The 27275-nt window shown below is 35.1% G+C and overlaps 1 protein-coding gene across 1 annotated transcript in view; it reads left to right on the top strand.

The window, feature by feature from the left end:
- NR4A3 (nuclear receptor subfamily 4 group A member 3) overlaps positions 1 to 17972 on the top strand; it is a 28311-nt gene extending 10339 nt beyond the window's left edge. The window contains exons 5-7 of the mRNA XM_044657223.1: positions 2731 to 2930; positions 5741 to 5919; positions 17709 to 17972. Coding sequence (XP_044513158.1) covers positions 2731 to 2930; positions 5741 to 5919; positions 17709 to 17971 — 642 coding nt within the window. The 3' untranslated portion in view covers position 17972. The remainder of the gene's footprint in view (positions 1 to 2730; positions 2931 to 5740; positions 5920 to 17708) is intronic.
- Positions 17973 to 27275: the final 9303 nt, after the last annotated feature.

The following is a 27275-nucleotide window of genomic DNA, read 5'->3' as shown; positions in this document are numbered from 1 at the left end:
ATGTAAACTTTTCTTTCTGAGGAAGCAACTAGAGAAATATAATTAAAATTTTGGAAACTACGACAGAAAAAAATAATTTTTTTGGAGAAATAAAAAATGAAAATTGTAAGACATTTTGAAATATAGATATTAAGTATTTTAGAACCCTTTATGGATGTAAATACATTAGGTTAGATAAGGAATGCAAAATATGCATCCATCTTAATTTACTATAAAGTTATAATATTATAATTAGAGATGCAATTGCTTTCATAGTTCTAATCTGGGTAGAAAGACAAGAGACCTGATTTTCTTGCCTCAGCTCTACTATTAAATAAAATGTTGTTGTTTTTTTTTAAAGTAATGTGAATAATGGATTATACCTTCAAGTTTTTAAAAAAATTCTTACTTTTCCTTCATCCAAATATCTTTTGCTCTAAAGCTCCTATCTTGTTCTAACTTTAATGGCTATATTAATATGATGTTAAGAATGTAAAGTAGTTTTTATTATTTGTTATTGGACTAAATTCTTATTTTCATTCAAGGTAACAAGGGCTATATCCATTAGGTATTGGATATTAGTAATTATTATCAATATTACATTGTTTGAAAAAATAAAAATAAAAAAAATATTACATTGTTAACTAAACTGTCAAGAGATTGACAGATTGACATGACTTTAGGCAGAACAACTAAGAGAAAGAAAAAAATAGTTCCTAAGAAGGGTCCAATACTGAATTGAAGAGAAGTTTTTACAAACTAGAATGCCGAACTTGTAATCTAAAGACCTAGATTTTAATTTTGTTTGTGACTCTTATTAACTCTTAACCTTTCTGAAATTTAGAATAATACCTATAGTACCAACCCTAGAGAGTTTTTTGAGGTTCTAATGAGATGATAAATTAAAATACTTCCAAAAATTTAAGGTACTGTATAAACATGAATTATTTTTTAATGACATTCAAGATCATTTTCAGTATTCTTACATATCTACATCCAGTACAGAACAATATTCCTTCAATCTGTATTTCCTACATGTGACACTATTAAGTTTCTGAGCACCCTATCTTTCAAGTCAATTCTGTGAATGTGTATTAAGCACCTAACACTCATGAGAGGCATTGTACTAGATGCTGAGAATACTAAGGACAAAAAAAAAAGACCCTGCTCTCAAAGAAGGTAATTTCTACTGAGGAGATAAAATATTTTCACAGATAGATACAGGAAAAGTAATTTGAATAGGAAGAGAGAACTAACAAATAGAGTCTGGGGGCTTCTCAGAAGGGATAATAATACCTTGAGTATAATCTTAATTATTAAATTTCCATCAGCTTTTAACTTTCAACTGTGGGAAACTTGTTTATGCCTTTAACTGCTGCCATTCATAAATAGCCCTATAACACAAGGAAATTTTATTGTCCTAGTTTAGTAGGACTGGGCTGCAGGGAACAATGATATCAATCCCACTTACTCATTGTGAATTTGTTCTCTCTAAAGAGGAAAAGATACAATCATGTGATTGAGATGGACTCCTCATTTTCCTTCCAACAAGTCAGAAAGCAAATATCTGAATAATAAAAATTTTTTTCAACTGGCCAACAGAGCTAAATCAATGAAGAGTTGAATAGATGAGTAGTAGTATATTCTAAAACCCTGGGTAGTAGGAAATATAAGGTAACCTTCCTCTCCCATGTGGTTGTGAAAGAGAAAATATGGGCCAAAGAGTAAACAGAACTCTTTGTTTAAAATTAAGACCATTTAATTATGATATTTTTACTACCAACCCTAAAAACAAAGGTATTGATAAAATTAGGTATTTTTCAAGAGTTCAGTGAATGAAAATATTCTTCAGCATATTAGCATACTTTACATATAATAATCGTATTAATAAATGTAATTGTCAGACATAGAGCATGCCTGTAATTCCTGCTACCAGAGAGATTAGGCTGGTGGATCTCTTGAACTAAGTCGTTCTGAGCTGCAATAGATTAAGCTGATTGAATATCTGTACTAAAACATTAATATGATAAACAACTACCTAAGAAGGGGTAAATTCGCCAATATTGGAAAAACAGAGCAGTTCAAAGCACCCATGCCAATTAGAATAAAACCAAGCCAGGGAGTAGTCTGTACACTTTCAACCTGGGCATCATAGGAAAATCCCGTTGTACCACCACCACCATTATCATCATCCTTGTAAATTTATAATAATAGCAACAATTTACATATATTCTCATTTGATCCTCACAAGAAACCTGAGAAGGGACTATTTTATTTACAGATGAGGAAACTGAGGCAAACAGAGATCAAATGGTTTGCCCACACTGCTAATATGTGCCTAAAGTTTGAACTCAGGACTTCTTGACTCTAACCTCATGACAATATTTAAATAAATATGGCATATATTTGAATGTATGTACAATAAATCTTCACTATTGGTTGACCTATCATGAATTGTTTTGTTAAATTTATTGTCTTTTCATGTAACAGGAAGACTCTTCCTACCATTGGTTTCACCCCTAACACCCCTAAAGAGAGGGCTCTTATTATGATGACTTGTGCTTCCAGAGGGGAGCAATGAGCTTGAGAGCACAAACAGAGCCCCCATAGAGAGGAAAGGAAAGCTCAGAAAGGTTTTTCCACTCATCACATTCAACAGATGTCAGTCCATTTCTACAGGAAGAATCTTTCTCATGATGAATCATTAGACTATGACAATGATGATATTCCTATCTGTCGTTTTCATTCCAGTACTGTTCCGGTGATCAGGCTGCGGCAGGCACTGATGCAGAACATGTACAACAATTCTATAACCTTCTGACAGCCTCCATCGATGTATCTAGGAGCTGGGCTGAAAAAATTCCAGGATTTACGGATCTCCCTAAAGAAGATCAGACTTTACTAATAGAATCTGCCTTTTTGGAGCTATTTGTACTCAGACTTTCCATCAGGTAATACCTTCTATTATTTATCTATCATCCTTCTACTATATAAATTCATGTACTCAAATGTCTGAAAGGTATCATATTTTAAGAAAGGTTCAAAATTGCCTCTATTGGTAATTTCAGTTACTGAAACAATTCTAAATCAATGAAATTCACATATAAAAAGTTCCTTACCTATTTGCTTAGCAAATCTACTGCATTAAGAAACTGCATAGGGGGTGGCTGGGTAGTTCAGTGGATTGAGAGCCAGGCCTAGAGATGGGAGGTCCTAGGTTCAAATCTGGCCTCAGACACTTCCCATCTGTGTGACCCTGGGCAAGTCACTTGACCCCCATTGCCCATCCTTATCACTCTTCCACCTAGGAGCCAATACACAGAAGTTAAGGGTTTAAAAAAAAAAGAAAGAAAGAAACTGCATAAGTCTTTCAAGAACTCCAAAGTTCTTGTAAGATGTTACAGTTTTCAATATAGTTTATATAATATATATGCTACTTAGTGGCCTGAAAGAGTTAATACAATTATGCGAAGTCAAGTCAATAAGCCTTTATTAAGCAATTACTATGTGCCAGGCATTTTACTCCTAGAGAATACTTGAAGTATTCTTAACCAATAAAATTAAACTGCCAATACTAATAAAAGAAAAGGAGCATTTTTTTAGTCATTCAGGGCCTTATGATGATACAATTCTAAATGTAATATCTCTTTTAACAGTTCTTTTTGTCTTTCATTCATTGTCTCGAAAGTGTTTTCAGGAGATAATTGTTCAATATTTTACCACCGATATTACAGAAAGTAGCAGATCTGGCTTCCCATTCATTTTATACCTGAGAAAAAATTTTTAAATGGTATTTTATACCATCTGAGAGGTTTCTTGTCTCTGGATTTTTTTTTTAATGTGGGAGATAGGCTAGGTCACATAAACATATAAGTAAATTATCTAAATGAGGCCCAATAGCCATCATCATTTAAGTATTATGTTGTGGTTCATAAAATTCTTCTTCCTCAATAGCTCTAGGAGGAAGATAGTATAAAATATCACTGTCAGTGCTCTGATGTGGAAATAATGCTGGATCTGGAGTCAGAGTAACTGAGTTCAAATCCTATGTATTAAATTGGGCAAGTCATTACCTCTCTTGGCCTCAGTTTTCTCATCTGTAAAATAAAAGGATTAGATTAAATTGCTTTTAAAGTTCTTTACAATTTTCAATCTATGATCCTATACCCATTTTAAAAACATGAAAACTAAAGGGAAATGATTTGCCAGTGTTTATATAGGCAATGTGTTTCTGAACTTGTGTTTCCTAATTCTTTAAGTGCTTTAAAAAAAAAATAGACACCCATTGATAGGAAGGCAAACCAGAAATATATGTTGAGAAATGAAGGGGAGGGGAAGCACACACATACAAAAATTAGACTCCGGTTATTAATAATAGAAATGAAGGGCACCCTTTGGAAGAAAGGCCTTGAAATCAGGGAGACAGGTTCATGTCTTACCTCTGAAATAGAACTTGTTGTGTGACCATAGAGAGTTCAGTTGACTTCTTAGTGACCTAGGCAACTTTCAAACACTATAATTAACAGAATTGTTAGTTTGCATTTTGGAGGCAACTTCCACATTAGATGTTCCCTGTAATTATCAAATGAGATATTTGTAAAGCAAATAACACAGGGCCTGACACATAGTAGGTACCATTTATTTATTCCTTTTCCCTTTCACAAATCAGAATCATAAAAATAGCATAGTTTAAATAATAAATATGAGGAAAACAGAAAGCTGCAACTATGAGGACATTTTTTTAATCAAAAAGAAAGAATGGGAGAAAAAAAGAAATATCAATAATAATAGAAAGGAGCAAAAACAGATCAAGGTAACACTGTTCAGAAAGCATAGAAGGAAAGGAAAAGGAATTTTAATAAGCAATTTTTAGTGTGATTATAATCTAGCACTTATATTGACTTTATTTTTTACAATAAATGTATATACATTTACATATTTTTAGAATCTGTAATATGTCTTTATTCTTGGTCTTTAATTTAAGAAGTAAAAAGAAGCAATTATAGTTACAGAAGCAATTATAATTATAGATTTTGAATCATCTTTCATAAATTTCATGGCAGTATACATCACTATTTATCAATAAGTCATAGGTGGGATCTAAGAGATGATCTATCTAGTCAACTCTCTAATTTTATAGATGAAGAAACCAAGGCTCAGAAAAGTTAAATAACTTTTTCAAAGGTCTCTCAAATAACATTTCAGTGGATATCTTGCAAAATATTTAGCATAGAGTGTGATTTTTCTTTTTCTTCATGTCTTTGGGTTAACCCTAATCCCATTTGGACATGAAACATTAAAAATTATTAGAGACACTATGGTGTACTGTAGTGATCTTGGAATGTGGAAATTAGAAAACATGGGTTTACATTACAGTGTTGACACTAACCATGTGAATTATGGGCAACTTAAAATACTTGTCTATCAGTTTCCTTTCCTATAAAACAAAATGAAAAGTTGGGGTGAGGGAACAATGACATTTGAACTACCCATCCCTACAAGGTTGTTGGGGGAAAGACACTCAGCAAATGTGATCAAGTATACTAGTTAACTATAGACCTAAAATTTCCACCAAGTAAGCTAAAGCAAGGAAGCTTATTTGTTGAAGACTTCATTGAAAGAAGCATATTGTTAAACATGAGTGCTTACATGTGTTGGACAACATGTTAGATTCTAAATGACACAGTGTGGATATTTGAGTGCATATATTTATAATAATGTGCATATTTGTAAAATATTCTGGAATTATTTTTAATTTCAGATCTAACACAGCTGAAGATAAGTTTGTATTCTGCAATGGACTTGTGCTTCATAGACTTCAGTGCCTTCGTGGATTTGGGGAATGGCTCGATTCAATTAAAGACTTTTCCTTAAACTTAAAGAGCCTTAACCTCGACATCCCCGCCTTAGCATGCTTATCAGCTCTCAGTATGATTACAGGTACATACTTTCTTCTTAAGTTCAACTCTTCAGCTCTGCTTTCCTAGTGTTTTCTGAGTCATAAAGAGTTCACCTGGCAGAAACATAAACTTAGCCATTACTTGGATTTAGATTTTGTTAAAAGTTGGGCTAAACTTTAAATGAACAAACAGTATTTCTACCTTTTAATTTTACTGTCCATAAATTTCACCCTGTAGCCCAACCCTCCTCCTCACTATACTATTTTTAGGATAGGGGAAGCCAATGTTGGAACAGATGTGATTTCCTTTAGATACTACATACATTCTAATTCCATAAACACTAAATAAACACCACTTATAGTAGTACTTGGGGAAATAAGAACTTTAGATAAGACAATATCCCTGCATTAATGAAAAATGTAGTCTAATAGAGATATATAATATACACAAGTAGCTATGACACATATGAATGTATCATAATTATATTATAAGGGGCTTAGTTTTGGAGATTCAAATGCTGGCAGGACATTCAGGAGTATATGTGTTATAGTAGGCAATTCCAGAAGCTGGTTTGGGCTTTAGTTAGAGATGGAGACTATATTTATGTTGGCATGAGAGTTAAAATAAAAGAAGTGAATGAGAGTAACCAAGAGATAAAATAAGAGTGAAAGCAGTACTTTCAGAAATGTAAACCTTAAGTGATCAGAAAAGGCAGAAGTTTTTAGAGTCATAAAAGGATAAGAATAATAGAATACCTCAAAAACTAGAGGAGGAGAGAATATCCAAAGGACATGGTTAGTCAGAAGTGTCAGATTAAGAGAGATGAAAACTGAATAAAAGCTTTTTGGGAACATTTAAGAAATCCATTTCAGTAGAGTAGAGAGAATGGAAACTAAATTATTATAAAGCTAAAGGGGAGAGTGGAGTGTATGAGGAAGAATTAGAGGCATTGGAGTGCAGACAAGCTTTTAAAGAAATTTGGCAGTGAAGGAAGGGGTAGAGAGAAATGGCAGAGTAGCTAAATGGGGATAAAAAAAATCAACAGGCCTTTCTAAAAAAGGATTTTGGAGATCTGAACATGTTTGTGGACAGATTAAAGATATATGTGTAAGAGAGATAATTGCTGGAGCAAATCAATCAATAGTCAATAAAAATTTATTAAATACCTTGTTTGTGTTAGGCACCATGATAAGCTCTTGGGATACAAAAAGAGACAAGGAACCTTCAAGGAACTCATAGTCTATTTGGGAAGAAAACAAGTAAACAAATATATACAAACGAATTATAAACAGGATAAATAGGAAATAATTTTAAAAGGGAGTATACTAGAATTAAGAGAGGTTGGAAAAGTCTTCTTATAGTAAATAAGATTTTAATTGGGACTTAAAGAAAGGCAGGGAAGGCAATAGGCAGTGATGAGCAGGGAACCCAATCCAAGTAGGAGAGGCAGCCAAGAAATAGAGTGTCTTGTTCATGAAACACCCAGGAGGCTGGTGTCAATGGATTAAATGGCAAGGAGTAAAGAGTAGGAGAGAGCCACTAGAGTTTGCTGAAATTAAGGGGATGATGTGGTCAAACTGGACCTTAAGGAAAATTATTTTAGTAGCCGAATGGGAGGCCTTGATGCCTCTTCCAGAAGGCAGATCAGAAGGAAAAAGTAGACAGTGATCCTGAGAAGTTTCTTAGAAGTTAGGGGGATTGCCTGGGTAGCCATAATTTTTTCTCTGAAGTAAAAAGATAAATTATCTCTTATAAGTAAGTGTTGGGGATGGAAAACAGTTGGTGATTTGAGAAAAAAAGAAAAATATTTAAAACATGATAGATGTATTCAAATATGTGAAGATATGTGATGTAAAAAGTAGATTACATTAATTTTAATTGGCCAACAAGGGCATAGTAAAAAAAAGTGGGTAGAAGAGATACATTTTGGTTTGATAATTAATTTTTTTTTTTAACCCTTGTACTTCGGTGTATTGTCTCATAGGTGGAAGATTGGTAAGGGTGGGCAATGGGGGTCAAGTGACTTGCCCAGGGTCACACAGCTGGGTAGTGGCTGAGGCCAGGTTTGAACCTAGGACCTCCTGTCTCTAGGCCTGACTCTCACTCCACTGAGCTACCCAGCTGCCCTTGATAATTAATTATAATAATGCCTTATGTTTAGAATATTCTCTAAGATTTATAAAACAAAGGGCAGCTAATTGGCTTAGAATGCCAGGTCTGAAGTCAGGAGGTCCTGGGTTCAAATTTGACCTCCACACTTCCTAACTGTGTGACCCTGGGCAAGTCACTTAACCCTGTTTGCCTAGCCCATGCCCTTCTATCTTAGAATTATTATTAGGACAGAAAATAAGATTTTTTTTAAAGGTATATAAAAACTTACATAAATTTTCCTATTTAATCTTTTTTTTTTTTTTTTTTTAACCCTTACCTTCCATCTTGGAGTCAATACTATGTATTGGCTCCAAGGCAGAAGAGTAGTAAGGGTAGGCAATGGGGGTCAAGTGACTTGCCCAGGGTCACACAGCTGGGAAGTGTCTGAGGCCAGATTTGAACCTAGGACCTCCCATCTCTAGGCCTGGCTCTCAATCCACTGAGCTACCCAGCTGCCCCCCCTATTTAATCTTTTGCAACAATTCTATGAAATAGATACACTAAAGCAATTAGAATTATGTAAAGATGCTGCTATAGGTTATCTGAATAGGAAGTAAGCTCTTTAAATGGAGATAGCATCTAGTCAGGGATAATGCAGATGGATTCCAGTTCAGGTGTAGCTTAAATTACATTATACTACAAAGGCTTCTTCAAACTCTATTAGTCTCTGTGGGTAATGAGATAGTGCCAGGTACCAGTAAGGCACTTGTTGAGGTTATACTCTATAAACTTAGAAAAGATTAAATCTGCTCAATGTTATATTCAATAATATGGGAGCACAAACAGAAGAATTCAATAGTGGGGGTTACTCAACATTGAGAATCAGCAGGGTTGGTGGAATGGCAGAAGGCCGAGAGAAGAAAAAAGGGAATCTAAAGATGGTGGCTCATTCAAGTGTCAGATAATGAAATGAGAATAGAGGATATGGTCTGAGGGGAAAAGGAGGGGTCAAGAACATGAATTATCTTAGTAAGAGAAAAATGCAGGTTTAGTATCAAGTAAGGGAATGAGATAAAAGAGAGAAAAGGAAGTCAGAGGATATAGATTTTAGCTCAATATAAAGGAAGTACTTTAAAATGGTTACCCCAAATTGGGATAGGCTACCTTATGAGCTAGTGAGCAACTGGTCACTAGAAGTGATAGAGGAATCATACAACCCTCTATTCGGAATATCAAGGAGGAGTCCTGCACTGGGCGGAAGGCTTCAATACATATGGCTTCAAAACTCCTTTCCAGTACTAAGGGCCTATGCTCCAATGGTTCTAGTTCAATTTAATTCATTATTTAAACATTCCTATAAAATATATACATTTTAATGGCTAGAATGTTCCATACTAAAAAATGACTAATTAGATTATGGGTTCTTTGAAGGCAGAAGCTCTGTATCATTTTTAGACTAGTAGAGGGGGATACAATATACATAAGTATGCAAAGATGAGATCAAGAACAGGACTCTAGGAAAATTTTAGTTGGGAAAGATTACTCAGTGGGAGTGATCAGGAAAATTTTAATGGAGAAAAATTGTACTTGAACTGAGACTTGAATGAAAAGAAGCAAGTTTCAGGCAAAGGGTAGAAGTGAGAACTGGGTAGCAATGTGCTGAAGTATAGTCATGATAAGTAAAGAACTCATAAGCAGATAGTGTAAAAAAAAATCTGAAAATGTAGATGAGAGCCAGATTGTGCTACTTTTCATTCTTGTAGTATCAACAATGAGCACAATTCCTTGTACATTGAAGACATTTAATAACTATGTTATGAATTGAATTTAATTTAAAATCCAGAATTTTTGGATTCACGTGCCAAAAAAATTAGGAGCATGTTTTATTAACAAAAAAAAATCATTTTAGTCTAGCTTATATACTCGTGATCAAATTTCAAAATTATTGTCAAAATTTAGTTCCAATTCCATTCAGCAAATATATTTCAACCTCTGCTATAGGCAAGGGACTATTCTAGGTGCTACACAGGACACAAAGATGAATAAAATACACTTCCTATCCTTGAAGAACTTATAATTTAGGAAAGAGGATAAGTATACAAATATCTATACTATAAGGATAATCATAATGATCATAATGTGTTTAAAAATCCTATCAATTAGGTAGTATAAGTATTATGCCTATTTTATAGATGAGGAAACAAGTCTCTAATAGGTTCAATGAAATCCACAAAAACACAAACATAACTGAAGGTAAGGTAGGATTTCAGTAGGTAAAGATATAGATGGTTGACAAGTATTTTGAGAAAAAGGAATAGCATAAACAGAGACATGGAGATAAAAACCACAGAACTATTTATTCTGAAGGGGGAAAAAGGCATAGTTTCCATATGAGTGTAGGTGTGTGTAAACCTAGATATACTTACTATTGCAGAGAGATTGCATGCAAAAAAGAAGAGACAATTTAACTTAATTGAATAAATATTAAGTGTCAATTGTACGCAAAACACTTGGGTTGTGGAGAAATGAAATTTAAGTAAGATGTGGTCTCTGCTATTTATGTTATGCTATATTATGTGGTCTCTGCTTATAACAGAAATATGCTTTTCTGGGCATAGTGGTCAAGGTACCTTTTTTGTGTGTGTATGTGTTCCTTTTGGAAAGAGCAATTAGGGGAACATGAGGTGATTGTGTTCCCTGAGTATATTAGTCTTTGTGAAAGAGAAAAGACTACTAACATCATAGATCCATAGGTCTATGTCTCATATTTAGCAGGCCACAAATCTGATATCTGGTACCCTTCCCTCATCCCTAGAAAATGTCCCTCCAGGGTTCATGGACATGGCAGAGAAACTATTCAAGATACTCTTGCCATATAGCTCAGTTGTATAAACTAGCATGATAGCAATGGGGATTAAGGTAAGAAATATGATGGAAGTAGAATCAATGAAACTTAGCAATTTAATGGATGTGAGTGTTGAAGAAGACAGAAAAAGCAAAGATGATTCTAGAATTTCAAACCTGAGTGGGAGAATAAGGATGAATAAAGAAAGGCTATTGGATAACAAAGGAAGGGAGATAATACTGCTTTTGGACAACTTGGGTTTGAAAAGTGATGGTTAAATAAAGTGAAGTGAAAATGTCTAGTAGACTTTGGAAATGTGGTACTAAGGCCCAAAGGAAAGCTTTAGGCTGGAGATATAGATTTAGGAATCATCTGTGTAGAAGAAACTAAAACAAAATGGCCTCTAAGGTCCTGATGAACTCTCTGAACAAGTATAGTGGAAATTGGGAGTGGGAGGGAGAGAGAGAGAGAGAGAGTATGTGTATGTTTTAAGGCATTGCAGAAGGAAAACAGGCAATAAAGAAAATTGAGAAGAAATGGTCAGAGAAATAGGAGGAGAATTATGAGAGTGCAGTATCACAAAAACCAAGAAGGAAAACTGTATAGAAAATGAAGTGGTAGACAATGTTGTAGAAAGGTCTAGAATGATAAGGACTAAAAAAAACTTGGATTTGGAGAGAAGACTACTCAGATAGTTGGAAAATAATTTGCATTACAATGGGTTAGGGAATGAGTGCTTGGGAAGAGCATTGTCTTTCAAGTTTGGCTGTGAAGAATAAGACAAAAGGGAAATTAAGTCAGAGACAAGATATTTTGAGTTGTGCTTTTAAGATAAATAAAATCTGATAATGTAACCCATCAAAAAGGAAGGTGCATAGAGATAGAAACTGAAGATGCCAGAGAGAAGGAATGATTGATGGAGTAAAGTCTCAGAGGAGGTGGGTGGGATTTGGATTCAAGGCACATGGAGAAGAGAATTTATAAGGAAGGACCTTGAAAATGAGGATGATACTATAGAGAGATTTGAAAATGGGCAGGAGAGAGACTGGGAAAGCTCATATCAGATGCTTTCTGTCTTCCTTGTAATGAGGTACATTGAGATTATTTGTGTAGGGTGGGGTTAGAAGCTTGAGAAAACTGAAAAAGGACTGTTTAAATAGCTTTGCAGAGAATGAAAAAGTGAGTCTAAGAGATGAATAAAAGGATTTTCAAATAATAGTCAGCCCTACATCTCTCTCCTATTTTCCCCTCCCTCCAAACCCCAGGATAAATAGCATGAATCTTCCTCCCCAAGCTTATTGGTGCTAGGTAATATCTCTGAAGTCATTTAACAGAGCATCCAGAAAAGGGTTCTTTAAATGTCAGAGCTTTGGAGTCTGTTGGAAGGTTATAAAACATGGTAAATCTTTAGCATTTTATATTCTTACTGGAAGCTAGAAACAGTTCTAGATTTATTTTATTTTAACTCTTTTTTTTAAAGATAAGCAAACAACTCAGTATATGATCAAAATAACAAAGGATGGTTGAAATGTCTTTGGTTTCTAATAAGAGTGTCTTGTGAATTCCTTGTGGAATTCCAGGCCTAGCACTGATAGAGATGGCAGTGAGTATTGATCTCCACTTGAATTCACTGAATAAATAATGGTTGCCATAGTTATTGAGCTTTCACAACTGGTAGGGAAGCAAAGAAAACTCCCAAGCACCTTCTGTGAATTTGGCTATAAGAAGGTTCAATTACAGAATTTCATTATCAATTCTCACCCTAAATTAGGCCTCAAATATTGCTTAGTTTCCTTATTTTGATAATTAACATGAATTCTATTCAAGGGAGGGAGGGCACTGTGTAATAAAGAAATTGTTGCTGAATATTGGATATTTTATTACATGAAAAGATTGATTCCTAGGTTATCGTTAATCTCCTTAGATTAATTTTATATACCTTCTTATTTATGGAATTTGAATTTGATGTTAATGAGATGACAGTTTACCACCTTGTTTAGTATGAAAAGCACTAGACAAATGCAGGAAATCTGGGTTCAAAATTCCAGCCTTCATACTTACTAGATTTATAACATAAATTAATCTCTAAACCTCCTGAACTTTAATCTTTATCTATAATATGACAGGGTTGAATAATAATAATACCTAGCATTTATGTAGGACTTTAAAATTTTCAAAGCACTTCATATGTGTTATCTAATTGTTTTAACAATCCTGTAAATTGGTACTATTGTTATTCCCATTTTACAGATGAGGAAACTGAGGCTGAGAAAGATTAATAATTTGCCCAGAATCACATAACAAATAATTTAAATAGTCTGTTTAGTCAGTCTGACAGCAAAGCCAACACTCAATCCCCTGAGCCACCTAGTTGCCTCTTAACTAGATTACCTCTAAGATTATTTCTTTCAGCTCTTAATCTCATAATCCCATTAAAAACATAGCTAGGCAATTAGGTGGCTTAGTTGGTAAAGAATCAGGCCTGGAGTCTGGAGGGTTCAAATTTGGCCACAGACATATCCCAATTTATAATCCTGAGCAAGTCACTTAACTCCAATTTCCTAGTCCTTATTGCTCTTCTGCCTTGGAACCAATCTTACAGAAGGTAAGGGTTTAAAAAAAGAAAAAGAAGAACTTAGTACCTCTTAGCCTAAAATATATGAAGATCAGTCTTTGGATTTTTCTGAGTCAGACTGTTTACTAAAGAACCAGAAGCAATAGTTAGGTCTATTGTCAGTATATTCTATCTTTTAATTCTGTAAATAAGTAAAATCAAGGAAAGTAGAGTTGTTTGTGAATTGGGAGTCTAACTACCCCTGGAGGCGATAGCTTTGTAGGTTAAAATTTAGTAAGATTCCGTTAGCATTCTTGGGGAAAATGTTCTTGGAATTCACAGGTATCATAAAACTAAGTCCAACCTTTGGAGAGATTTAGTCCTAATGATCCTCATTTTAACCAAATTTTTGCCTGAATTAATCTCATTGCAATTTTCTATACATACTTAATTTCACCAAATTTATCCAACTCTACACTGTTAAAGCCAAGAGAAAATTTTTGAGAAAAATTTCTGGCTAATTTCTTTAGTTTTCTGACTGACTCTTGTACTGGAGAAATTACTTTTGCAATCAGAATAAATATGACACCTGAATGAAATATAGAACTCATTTTTTTTCTCATTTTCAGGAATCCTTAGAATATGCACTGAGTTCTTATTTCAGATGCTGTAGTATCAAAGATAAGAAAATTCTGACTTTAAAAATTACAGAAACTGATTCAAAATTCTATCTTAATTCCAATCAATCAATAAGCAACTGTTTACTATATGCTGAGGACTGTGTTAAATGCTGAGGTCACAAAAATAGAAATGAAACTGCCCCTACCCTCAAGAAATTTGCCTTCTTTTGGGGGAACAAGAGGTAAATAGACAAAGGTGTATATGGGGCAGATAAGTGGCTCAATGGATTGAGAGCCAGGAGGCAGGAGGTCTTAGATTGAAATCTGATCTCAGATACTTCCTAGTCATGTGACCCTGAGCAAATCACTTAACCCCTACTGCCTAGCCCTTAATGGGTCTTCTGTCTGGAACCAATACACAGTATTGATTGTAAGACAGAAGGTAAGTAAATTTTTTTTTTAATTATAGGTGTGTGTATATATACGTATATACACACACACACACACAAGCCTAAATACAAGATAATTGGGGGAAAGGAAACTGACATATGGATTTTTCCTTTAGTTCTATGAATGTTAACAATGACTCATTCCATAAGGGAATGCCAAACTGAGTACTGTATTTTCCTAATGCCATAAGGGAGGCTATCCCCGTAGATTCTATCCATCACTTTCAAGAGAAGATAAGAGGGAGTAGAGTGTGCTTAGCCCAAAGGCTGTAGGTACTTAATAAATATCTGTTGATTGGCGGAATGTTTGATAGGTTTCTTTGGAAATATCTGATTCTATTCAAGGGTTTGAGCAAGCATGGGTGTTCTGCTGGTCCTCCAGTTTTCAATACCCCTATTAGACAGGTCAATTTGTAGGAGTTTCCTAAGCTCCTGAATAATCAGGAGAATTTTACTCCACAAGAGACCTGAACCCTCAGGGTACCTCAAAATCTCTCTCCCTAACCTGAATTCAAGATGGTTTCAAACTTCCATGGTTTACTTTCAGCCTAACCTAAACTTCTGGGCTGTATCTTAAAGAAACTGTGAATCAACAAAATTTGTAGCTCCCATGCTTTCCTTGAACAGTTAGGGTGGTGGTGTTTTAGATGGTAACAGGAAAGCAAAGCTTTCAAATGCCTCGGTAAAGCAGTTTTTTCAAACCCATGTCTGAAGAAATTGAGACATAGCTAGCTAAACTCTATTAATTAAAAAAAAATACAATCTAGAATAAGAAATACAGATGATACCAAAGTTTTATTCTCTGAGTACAATATTCAGACATCATTCTATTCTTTTTACTGTAGGCAACTCCCAATCGAAAAACTGGCCATATTTTAAAAGTTCATTTCAACACTGGTTTCAGAGTACATTTTTGCCCATAGGAACAGTATTCATAATGATGATGATGATGATGATGATGATGATGATAAGTATCAATTATATAGTACCTGCCATGTGCCAGGTACTGTGCTAAACACTCTATAAATATCTCACTTGATCTTTGCAATATCCCTAAGAGGTAGAGGTCCTTATTATTCTCATTTTACAGTTGTAGAAACTGAAGCAAACAGAGGTTAAGTGATTTGCCAAAGGTCACACAGCTATAAAGTGTCTGAGGATGGCTTTGAGCTCAGGCTTTTTTCTTGTGTCTAGGAAGCAGCTAAGTGGTACAATGGATAGGGTTCAGTCCTGAAATCAAGAAGACCCAAATTCAAATTTGACCTCAGACACTAGTTGTTTGACCCTGTGCAAGTCATTTAACCCTGTTTGCCACTGTTTCCTCATCTGCAAAATGAACTGGAGAAGGAAATGGCAAACCACTCCAGTATCTTTGCCAAGAAAACCCCAAATGGGGTCACAAAGAATTGACATGAATGAAACGACTGAGCAACCAAAAAAATCTTGCTGTATAAGCACAGCACTTTATCCAGGCTGCACCTGCAAGTGACCTATAAATGGTGGCTTCTAGATGAGCTCAAAAAAATCTGAATAACCCATAGTGTGCCTTGCAGGCAATATACCTCTTAATAATCTTCATATCGATGACATTTTACAATAACAAACTGCACTGTGAGGTCACAAAACTTCCAACCATAGTATTATTTGGTCATTTACAATATTGTTCCTGTGAAACTAAATACCCCTATCCCATCTCATTGTTTTAACCAAAGTTCTATTTTTTAAATACTCTTAAACACCACGAAGAAAGTTATGCCTGTTAAGTATTCCAAATGTTACAGAACTTTAGGGAAATGTGTCCAACTTCCAATTTTGGATTCTAGGAGCTTCTCTTCCCTACTGTATATAGTCCTGTAAATGGAAATATGGATGATGCTTCCAGCTTCAAACTACTGAGTTTCAGTTTGAAGAGCTGAGAATAAAAGACTAGTGAGAGCAAATGAAGGGCAGGGAAAATAATCCCAGTCATTCTTGAAGTCTACATCAGTGGGGACTGAGAGGAGCAAAGAAGGAAAGCAATTTCTCAGGAGGGGCAAAGAAAGAAATAATTCTTATGGTAGCCATTCCATGATGATAACCTACATAAAGATGTTAGGTATCTATAAGCAAAGGACAGCCTATATAGATATTTAGCACTTCATTTTAAAAGTTATATATATCTCTGGAAAAAAAAATTGATGTTACATTTCCATAGCTAGATTTGAATTTCATTATAAAATTGGAGAAGCATTCTTAAAGAAAATGTTTGGCCTCCAGATATAAAAATCACACAGAAAACTTCCATGCCCCTTTAAAAAATCACTCCTAAGATCTTTCAATATTTCTGGTGAGCCATGATTTTACCTCTTTGGGTATCCTGATTCAGAAATTTCTATCCCATAGAGTTGTTTCCAAAGGATAAAATGATATATCTTATGGGTCTCTGGGTGTTTTAGATATATATACCTATAGCTCTATCCAAAGATAAATATTCTTCTCTCAACTCCTAAGTTTGTAATTGTTCTGAAAAAGATTCGTTTCTTTCATTTTCACAGTTATTTTAAGCATATATTTATACTGGGTTTTTGTTAAGTAAACAAATGCTTAAACATAGTCATCATTGTTGTATTTATTAGGTTTTTCACCAGGCTATTTAAAATAGAGATTTTATTTAACAAAAATCTTTAAGCATCTAGAAGGAAAAGAGGTATAGCATAGTGGATAGAGATCTAGCCTTGGAGTCAGGAAGACCTGGGTTCAAGGCCTCCCTCTGATAAATACTGTGTGATGATAAGGAAATCATTTAATCTTTTTGTTGCCCCCAAATAAGACTTGAAGACTATAAATCACAGGCCAAATGACAATCTTCATTAATACATGGAATTCTATACTAGGAATTCCCCAAACTGATGAAATCCCAGGTCCAAAGTATTCAGTGCACTGTAATAGAGCACTGAAGGAAAGATACAGCCTCTGCCCTAAGGAGTACAACCTGATAAGAGAAGTAAAGCACATGTAACTACAATGCAAACTATAAGTGTGTATGGGAGGTACAAAATACAGTGGCAGACCAGAAAGAAGAGAAGAATATATCAAACTGGGAGAATTAGAGAAGGCCTTATGGAGGAAGTTGTATTTGAGTTGGATCTTAGACAAGGGATGGAATTTCAGCAAATGAAGAGAGGAAAAAGTATGAAAACATTTCAGACATAGAGAAAAATATAAGCAAAGGCCAAGGAGACCATGCTTGGGTGATGGTAAGACTGACTTTTTTCTTCATTCTCTCTACAGAAAGACATGGGTTAAAAGAACCAAAGAAAGTAGAAGAGCTATGCAACAAGATTACAAGTAGTCTGAAAGATCATTTGGCTTTTGGATGCCAGACTAAAGGACAACCTCTTGAGCCTGCAGAACCTAAGGTACTAGGTGCCCTTGCTGACTTACGTTCTCTCTGCACACTGGGACTCCAGCGCATCTTTTACCTGAAACTGGAAGATTTGGTTCCACCCCCTTCTATTATCGACAGGCTCTTTCTGGACACTCTGCCCTTCTGAATTTGGAAATTAACCAGTGGATCACTACTGCTTTTCTGAGCAAGGAAACAGATTGTTAATCACAGCTAGTATTTCTGCCCTCGCTTAAGACAAAAGCAGCTCCAGTGTTAAACAAGGACTTAGTACTGGCACGGTTCCTCAAGACCTTAAGCCAGAAGACATAACAGCTTATTGTGTTGGGGTTGTGTTTTATAGTCTTTTTTTGTGCGATTTGTTGGGGTTTTCTAAGATACTGCTAAAAAAGCACTTTTGGACGATGCTATCCCAGCAGGAAAAAAAAAAGTTAATGACTGTTTTCAATCTCTTTATGGGAAATAAAGTTGTAGATGCTTTGTATTTAAAACAAGAACAACAAACAGTTGTTTGCCAGGGTAGTATGTGTCTTGTGATTGATACCTTTAGAATATACTTCCTGTATCATGGGCACATATGTGGTGCAAACTAAACAGAAAACCATTTTTTTGAAATTATGTGAAATTGAGAATTTCATATGACTCAAATAGAGCAAAAATAATTATGGCTGTTAGCTTCCACGTTCAAGTGCCATTTTTAAAGTGCTGTCTTACTAAGTCTTGTTTATTAACTCTAATTTATTTTAATATGGAAATAAAAAAAGAAGTCAAGTTTTTTAAATTTCATGCACTAATTTTCACCACAGAGGTTTCACCTAATTCATCTAAAATAATAGATTGTGATGTTCAGGTCAAGATTTTTCATCTGTCTTCATGATAGAATTCAATGCACCTAGTTATTTGAAAAAGTCTATTCAACAACCTAAAGAAATTTGAAAATATGAGACCAATCACATGCAACAGATTTGATGCTATCATATTGACTCAACCAGAGTTTCCCAAATTTGCATTAATGTAATGTCTAACCAACATATGTACTTGAAAAACAGAGGGATATTTTGTGATTCATCTGAGCACTTGTTCCCTAGATAAGGAAGTAAATGTAAGTAGTCATTGGATCATACAGGGTGAACATCAGGGATAGTAAGCTTTTTTAAATATAATCTAGATATCGAATTAGTAAAAAACAAAAATTTAAAAATTAAAAAAAAAACAAAAAAAACAGATCTGAGACAATTTTTAAGAACAAGCAAGCCTTGTAAAAATCGTATGAATGTAAGTGCTTATGAAGGCGTAGTGAGCAGGCTGCGATTAAACATTCCGTGTTCGTATTCCCTTTTTGTATGTTTATACTGTTGATGCCATATTAATATGAGATAATTTGTTGCATAGTGTTCTTCTTTGTATAAACGTTTGTATGCATGGTATATTGTTATAGCTTTGCCTGTATTTATTGCAGTGACTGCCAGCTCCCAGGAGCTGTGTTACATACAGAGTGATCAAGTGGGGTGTTCACAGTGGCTTGGATACACCAATTAGAAAACTATAAATATATATATATATATACATAGGACAAGTTATATATACATATATTTATATTGTGTCTTTTTATTAATTAACCATTTGTATATTATATGTCACTTAAACATGCAGTTCTTTTATGGTTTATTTGCAGTGACTTTTAAGACAGTCCTTACTGTTTAGCACTTTGATATTACAATCTTGCTCATGTTTTGCTAAATTCAAATAATATTTGAAGATTTTAAGCCTAAAACTCTTTATATTATATGCACTATATCAAGTCAAATTTTCTTTCATCATTTTGCTAAGGAACAAACTTTGAATGTCAACCTGATGTCACCATAGCTTTTGTTAGCTTTAAATAATTTTGGCTTTATTCTTTTAAAGAAAAAAAAACCTATGTTGTTTATATGGAGATTAAATTATACAATCAAACAAATGCCAAATGAATTGCCTATTTGCTGCAAAGGATAACCCAGATGTATGATTTGTCATAATCATCTGATATTTTAATCATTTATTATGTTTGTATTTACTTTTATGAAAGGTTATTATCAAGACTTATAGCATGGTCATTAGGAAAACATACTTTTAATCATTACAGTTAATATTCTTATCTGAAGATAACACTTAGAAAAACTATTGCTATCTTCAGACTATCTGAAGATAAACCTCTAGGACAGTATTGTTTTTTGCATTGACTTTTGAGCTTATATGCAAACATAATAAACATTACTAAATATCAGGAAAGTTAATGTCTCTTAGTGTCAGACTAAGTTTAAAATGGTTTTGAATGAATTGGAGATTTTGCATACACACGTCATTATTAGTATTCAGAGTGAATTGTTAACATCATACATCTCATACCAATTGGGCTCACCAAAAGTTTACTGAATAAGATCTATGATTTAGAAAGAGCAAACAAGCTTTCCAATTTGGGGTTCAGATCCTGGTGCTGAGCTGAATGTGGCCAGTGTGCTTCAGTCTTCCACAATTATTTTTAACTCCAATATCTCCCAACTCATCTAGTCCACCTTTATTGACATTGACAGACTTGTTTGTGCAGAATGAATGATCAATGAGAGATCACTAGAGAAAAAAAAAAAGAGACAGCAGATGATTCTTCCCCTTTTTAGAGCTCTCTCAGTGTGAACATGCCTTCAGTAGGCTGAAATCAGGAATATGCCAGCTGTTAAAGGAGAGTGCCTTGCTTTTCTTTCAGACGACAGAGTGTTTCAGAAGTTTCTCTGCTCTTCTAACAGCAGTGATTTGTGTGTGTATGTTAACCAGTAGGTTGAAAGAAATGCTCTTGTACATTAACGATGTAAATTAAAATTATTAAATCAAATTACATTTTATCAGAGGCCCTATGTGTGTTTGAATAACTTCTCAATTTTGTCATGATAGTTTTTTAAAATAATTTGTATAAATTTTTTTGCACTTAAACCTGAACTATTTTAAGGATAGAAGCATGCTTTGAAATGCTAAAAAAGGATATACTCTGCACTAAATATATTAAACATTACTAATTATGACTAATTGGGAGAAAAACAAACCTATTTATTAGTTAAGATTAGAAATATAGTATTTTTTTCTTTCAATTATAGAGTAACTTAAAACAAGCTACCAAAATATTACCTAGTAAAGGTCTTTAGGAGATTAAAATGATTTCTTTATCTGATCAATTGCTTGTAAATTAGAATTAATCATCTACTTTAAATTTTTGTTCTCTTAAACAGCATATACATTCTCTCTGCAATCTTGGTTATCCTATTACTTGCTTAGCAAATTCTTTCTTCAGAAGAATAAGAGTTCCAAAGGTAAACCTCGGCCTAGTTCCTGTTCATAATTTGATCACGGAATTTGAACTGGTGGAATCTGACTTAATGAATTTCTTATCATTTATCTAATCCCTTGAGAAACAGTGGTGGTATAGCAGACAGATCTAGCCTTAAAACCAGGAACACTGGGTTCAAGTCTCACTTCTAACACATATGAGCTATCTGACCTGGGGCAAGTCACTTAATCTCTTTGGTGCTCCCCGTAATTCTAAACTACACTGGTAGAGAGAATGTCCTTCCCAGAATTCCCTAACCAAGGAAATGACAAATCCAGTCCTTATCTCTATTTAGTTCATTATGCATATCACTCAAAAGTGAAACTATCAATATTCCATATTTTAGGGCCCTATCATCTAGCTCATATATTAAGGCATATCTATCTAAAGCAATGCCTGTTGCCTAAGATATAAGGCAAGGTCCATCACCTAATAATTGCTTTCATCTCTATTGTCTCAATACCTCAGTTTCCTTACCTTTTAAAATAAGAACAATGTGAGGGAAAAATCAATGAAGTTTGAGTCCAACAAATGAAAAATGTCGTATATTAGTAATTGACAAATTGAACTCTTAGGTCTGAAAGAAACCTTAAATGGTTGTGTAAGCCATCAATGCCCTGCTGTTAGACTGACCCACTCTTAAATCACTGGAAACAGACTGAGAAGCTATTCTCTTTTCAAGGCTCTCTGGAGTATACTCTACAGTTGCCCTCCATCTCCCATTCCAGTATTTCACAGGCTTCACTGTGAAGAAAAGCTAGCTTTTCATCCATATTTTTTGTATATTGTCTATTAGTACATTGGTATGGCCATTTTAGGGTTCTGTTAGCCCCCCTGGCCTTTGCTTCTGCCCTCGGGGCTCCTCTGGATGTTGCCAACACACAACATTTTTGGGGAAATTTTCTAAAAGAGATCTTCCTACGGCTTCTGATCTTACTATGTTAACATCTCTTGGGGCCCTGTCCTTATATTCTTGCTCATCACTTGAATACTTAGTGGCATAATCTCATTTTATAGCTTCAGTTACCATTTTTATAGCTCTCAACCAGCTCTGTCTTTCCAAAATAGCCTTCTCTTTGTAGTTTGGTTCTATCTCTCATTGTTCATTGGGAAGTATAAATGAAAAAATTATTAATAGGGAGAACCAGTGTTAAAGGAGGATTTGTCAAGAATTAAATGGATTCTCTGACATCTAAGGCAATCTGAGTTAGGAAATGAAGGAAGACATAGAAGAGAGCAACTAGCTATAGCTTCAAAGACTTCATGATACCAAGAACAAACAAATCTACATCCCAGGATATAGAAAGAACTTGCAGATTAGATTGCTAAACTGTTGTTGGTGATTTTTGAAAAATCACAGAAAAGAGGGGAGCTGAAGACTAGGAAATGTCCTGTTTTTTAAAACAGAGTCTATAAACTATAATCCAGTGAACTTGATTTTGATTTTGATTCCTGGGAAAACTCTAACATGCATTATTAAAGGGAAGAGCTATAAAGGGAAACTGTGATGACAGTGATAATGATAGGTGACGTTTGTATAGCACTTAACATTAACTCATTAGATTCTCATAATAGTCTTTGTGAATAACTAGTCAACATGGGTTCATCAAAATTAAGTCCATTTAGGTTATTCTAATTTTCTTTTTCTCAGGGCTTATGGTAAATCAAGGAAACACTATTGACATCATATACGATCTTCACAATATAACTCAATTTCAGTAAGGCATTATATACATTCTCTTGCAATCTCATTGTTGAAAAAAATGGGGAAATGTGAGCAGGATAATAGCCCAAAGACTAGTGGCTAATGGGTTGATATCAACCTAGTGAGATATCTAGTGGAGGGGCTCTATACTTGTCTGTTCAGTTTAATGTTTTATTGATGATTTAAATGAAGCCATATATAACAGAGGGAAGTTAGGTGGTGCAGTGGAAAAAGACCTTAGTTCAATTCCAGCCTCAGACACTAACTATATAACCCTGAACAAGTCACTTAACTCTGCCTCAGTTTTCTCATCTGCAAAATGAGCTGGAGAAGGAAACAAAAAATTCCTCTAGTATCTTTGCCAAGCAAATCCCAAACAGGGGTCATGAAGAGTCAGATACAACTGAACAACAACATTATAAAAAATGCTTCTCAAATTAATGAATGAAATTAAACTGGAAGGGATCATTAATATGCTAGGATGGGTCATATAATGGAAATCTCAGATATTCTGACATTGCAAAGAAGGTTCAGTGGATTCACAATTACTAGTTCTCCGGTCAAATTCAGGTCTAGGGTAGGGCCCCAAAGGTGAGTGAGTTAATTTAGCCAGAGAAGGAATAATCTCTGGACTGGAGGACAGTGCTGTTCCAGATACAAGGTAGGAGAAACCAGTAGAGGAAATCAAATAGATAAAAAAGCTGAATCTTCCTACTTTTCAGAAAACACAATTGGACTTTATACAACCTCAGGAAGTTGGAGATATTGGTCAGACCAGAGGCAAGGGCCTTTCTATGGAAGGAGAGTTTTGTTGTATAACTGAAACCGCAGCACTAGTAAGGGCATAAGAGTGTCAGGAGCCAGACTCACATATCAATGAGTCCTTTAAAATACTGAAGTGGAAAATGCTGCTATACGAGCATAAGCTGTCTGAAGGAACTTGGTAATTGGCCTCAGCACTGACCCATCGCCACCATTCCTGTCTAATTTCACTTTGATTCTGACATAGGCTCCATTTGATTTTTGCTTTTCCCATTTGTCTGTCCTATTCAGTTTAGTCATGTCACCTTGGCAGTCATAACTTATGGCTGTATCAATTTTGTTCTGCTCAACATTTTTATTGATGACTTGGATAAAAGCACAGATACCATGATTAACTGAGTAGGCTTAGATAGTTAAACTTAGATAGTTAAGGATCCAAGGATTTCATGACAATATCTTTTTTTCATCAAAATTCCTTAAAGGTTCATGGAAGCCCATCAAGAAATCCCCCAGTTATCCAGTAAGGGAGCTGGGGCAAGCAAAGAGATCATTTCACATTTCTTGTCATACTGCTTCAACAGGATGAATATGAAACATATCCTAATCTAATCAATAAAGAAAACTATTACATCCTTAAGTACGTATAAATCCCAAACTGGGAAAGTCAATTGACTCTTCTGATGGCCCTTGGAGTTATTCTAGATTATTCCAGCCCAGGGGTTAGAGTGAGAGAGAAGAATCTAGATTTAAATAAATTAAAGATATTGCTGATTAAGCAATCTAGACTGGCACCCAAAATGAGGTGCTGAGAGACTTCGACATCTTGGAGAATGTAGGGAGTATTATGAACAAGAAATTGTTATTCATGGTGGTGATACTTTACTGAAAGTGGCTGGAAAAGCTTATGCTGTCATGATGCCCTTTTGATGGGACACTGGGGCTGTTTCATAGAAAAAAAATTGATCTTCTGGCATTTCTGGGGGTCCTTTTGGGTCATGGAGGATTTCAAGTACAACCAGGGGATATAACTACTGTCAAATGACTAAAAGACCATGCAAAAGGCCATGGCATCTATTATAACTACTATTTGTACTCAATTACCCAAACCATATTTTTAAAAAGAAGCAATGAAAAAAAAAACATTTATTAAGTGCTTACTATATGCCAAGCACTGTACTAGTGCTGAGCTACAAATACAAAAGTAAAGACAATATCCTCAAGAAGTTTACATTGTCATAGGAGATAACATGGTATTGATAACCAGAGAGGTATAAAGCTGAAGGGAGTAGATTGATACATCCTCTTCAGGAATTAATGTCAGAGTTTATTTGATTATGGATTTGGATCTAGAAATCTTGGGAGGGTAGTGGGTGAGGAAAATTCTGGAGAGTAAAGTAAATTGTGGCTGAAGTCTGGACCTAAATGTAGTGAATTACTAAAGCAACCATGGTCAGTACAGTAGGTTCCCAAGGTTGTAGTTTCAGGTATAGGCCCATGACCATCATAGATCTACCACCATCCAGAAGATGTACTGACTTAAGAGTCAAAAAGACCTGAGTTTGGTCAATGAACATAAGGTTTCTGAACAGTTTTCTTATTTTTTTTTTTTTTTTTTTTTTTTTTATTAAAACCCTTACCTTCCGTCTTGGAGTCAGTACTGTGTATTGGCTCCAAGGCAGAAGAGTGGTAAGGGTAGGCAATGGGGGTCAAGTGACTTGCCCAGGGTCACACAGCTGGGAAGTATCTGAGGTCAGATTTGAACCTAGGACCTCCCGTCTCTAGGCCTGGCTCTCAATCCACTGAGCCACCCAGCTGCCCCCAGTTTTCTTATTTTTAAAGAAATAAAAATCTTTACATGTTCATCTTATAAGCTTTTTGTGAGGAAACTGCTTTGCAAAGAGTAGCATACTTGATAAACCTGAGCTATTATTCCAGCTCCTTCATTAAATTTCATTTGTCAAACTCTCATTAATCAATAACAGTGAAATATTTCCTAAAAGAGATAAGAGCATCCACATCTACCAATCGTTCATGTGATTTCAGACAGAAGGTTCCATTTTACTCTGAGATCTTAGAAAGATTTACAGAAAATACTAGGAGAATAACTTCTACAAGCAACATTCCATAATTCCTAGATGAACAGAAAGGAATAATGTATAAACTGGGCTATCAAAGAGATTCTATAATGCTGTACTTCTCACTTTCAAGAGGATTGAACCCTCTACCTTCTGATTGATATGGGAGAGATGATTAGGAAAACCTGAGCCAAAAGGGACACCGTCTTCAAGAATGACAATGCTCCAGAAATTAGCTTAAAAATGGAAAAATTTTATTAAGTTTAATGCAAGTTGAATTATTGGGTTGAATGGCCAGGAAGGCAGGAGCAGGTGGAATACTGCCTCCCAGAGGAGATGGGATTTGGGATACTTATACCTTCTTGACAACAGGGCCTACATGACTAGAGATGGGATGATTGTGGGGTGATGGAGTGATGTTTTTGGGACTCTGGCACCAGAGATGGTTCATACGCTTATGTCTTATGCCTCAAAGTCAAAAGGGGTAAACTTGTCCAGTTTAGGGGATGGTTAGATATCTAAGCTCAAAACAGATGCTTATCAAAAGCAAGCTAAGATTGGTACCTATCTGTGTTCATCAAGAATGAGGGGAAGGGGCAGCTGGGTGGCTCAGTGGATTGAGAGCCTGGGCCTAGAGACTGGAGGTCCTAGGTTCAAATCTGACCTCAGACATTTCTTAGTTGTGTGACCCTGGGCAAGTCACTTGACCCCCAATGCCTAGCCCTTAATGCTCTTCTGCCTTGGAGCCAATACACAGTATTGGCAGGTTAAAAAAAAAAAAAAGAATGAGGAGAGAGGCCAGAGGGGATATTCCTCTTAGCTCAGTTACTTTCCCTCAGCACTGCAGGAATGCAAGGGAAAATGAATTCTTTATGTACTCTCTGACCAGGGATACCTTATGCCATTTTGAAGGAAAGAATGACACATTAGAAGCCCCCTCTTTTAAACTTAAATATAGGATCTTGCTCCAGACAATACAGATGCTTTTGATACATAGAAAAGACAAATAAGAACACAACCCAGATAGTCTTAGGACAGTTAGGAAACAGAGGAAAGAAGCAGAGATTTTGGTTCAGAATTAAAATCTCACTGAAAACCTATAGAAACTACTTGTCACTTCCCTAGATGAATATCTTTTTCGGTGCTGATCAACCAATACTCAGGATCATTCCACATTGTAAACTGCCTTAAATACAGTCTCTTATTGAACTCAGATTGTCAGGAGTTGGAGATCCACCTAATCTTCAAAACGTCCTATTTAAAACTGGTTCTCCCTGCTAAATTTGCAAGACAGTATGAAGAGGTCTCATCCTATTCAATGTGAACAATGATTCAGATTAAGGATACTCATGAGATCTTTAAATGCTGGGAGAACTGGATGAAATGACAGTATTTAGTAGTCTGGAAAGACTATAGTTCTGAGGATTGCAGAGTGGAAAAGTTCAAGGATATGAATGCCCCTTAATAACTTTAGGAAAAGATATGACCAATCCCCACCCCACCCCCAATTAGGGCTGGAAGTGAAAGTGGAAAGTGAAAAAAGAATAATGTG

This window comes from Gracilinanus agilis, chromosome 1 (assembly GCF_016433145.1).
Source record: "Gracilinanus agilis isolate LMUSP501 chromosome 1, AgileGrace, whole genome shotgun sequence".
Classification (NCBI taxonomy): domain Eukaryota; kingdom Metazoa; phylum Chordata; class Mammalia; order Didelphimorphia; family Didelphidae; genus Gracilinanus; species Gracilinanus agilis.
This window is presented reverse-complemented; position numbering and strand designations above follow the sequence as displayed.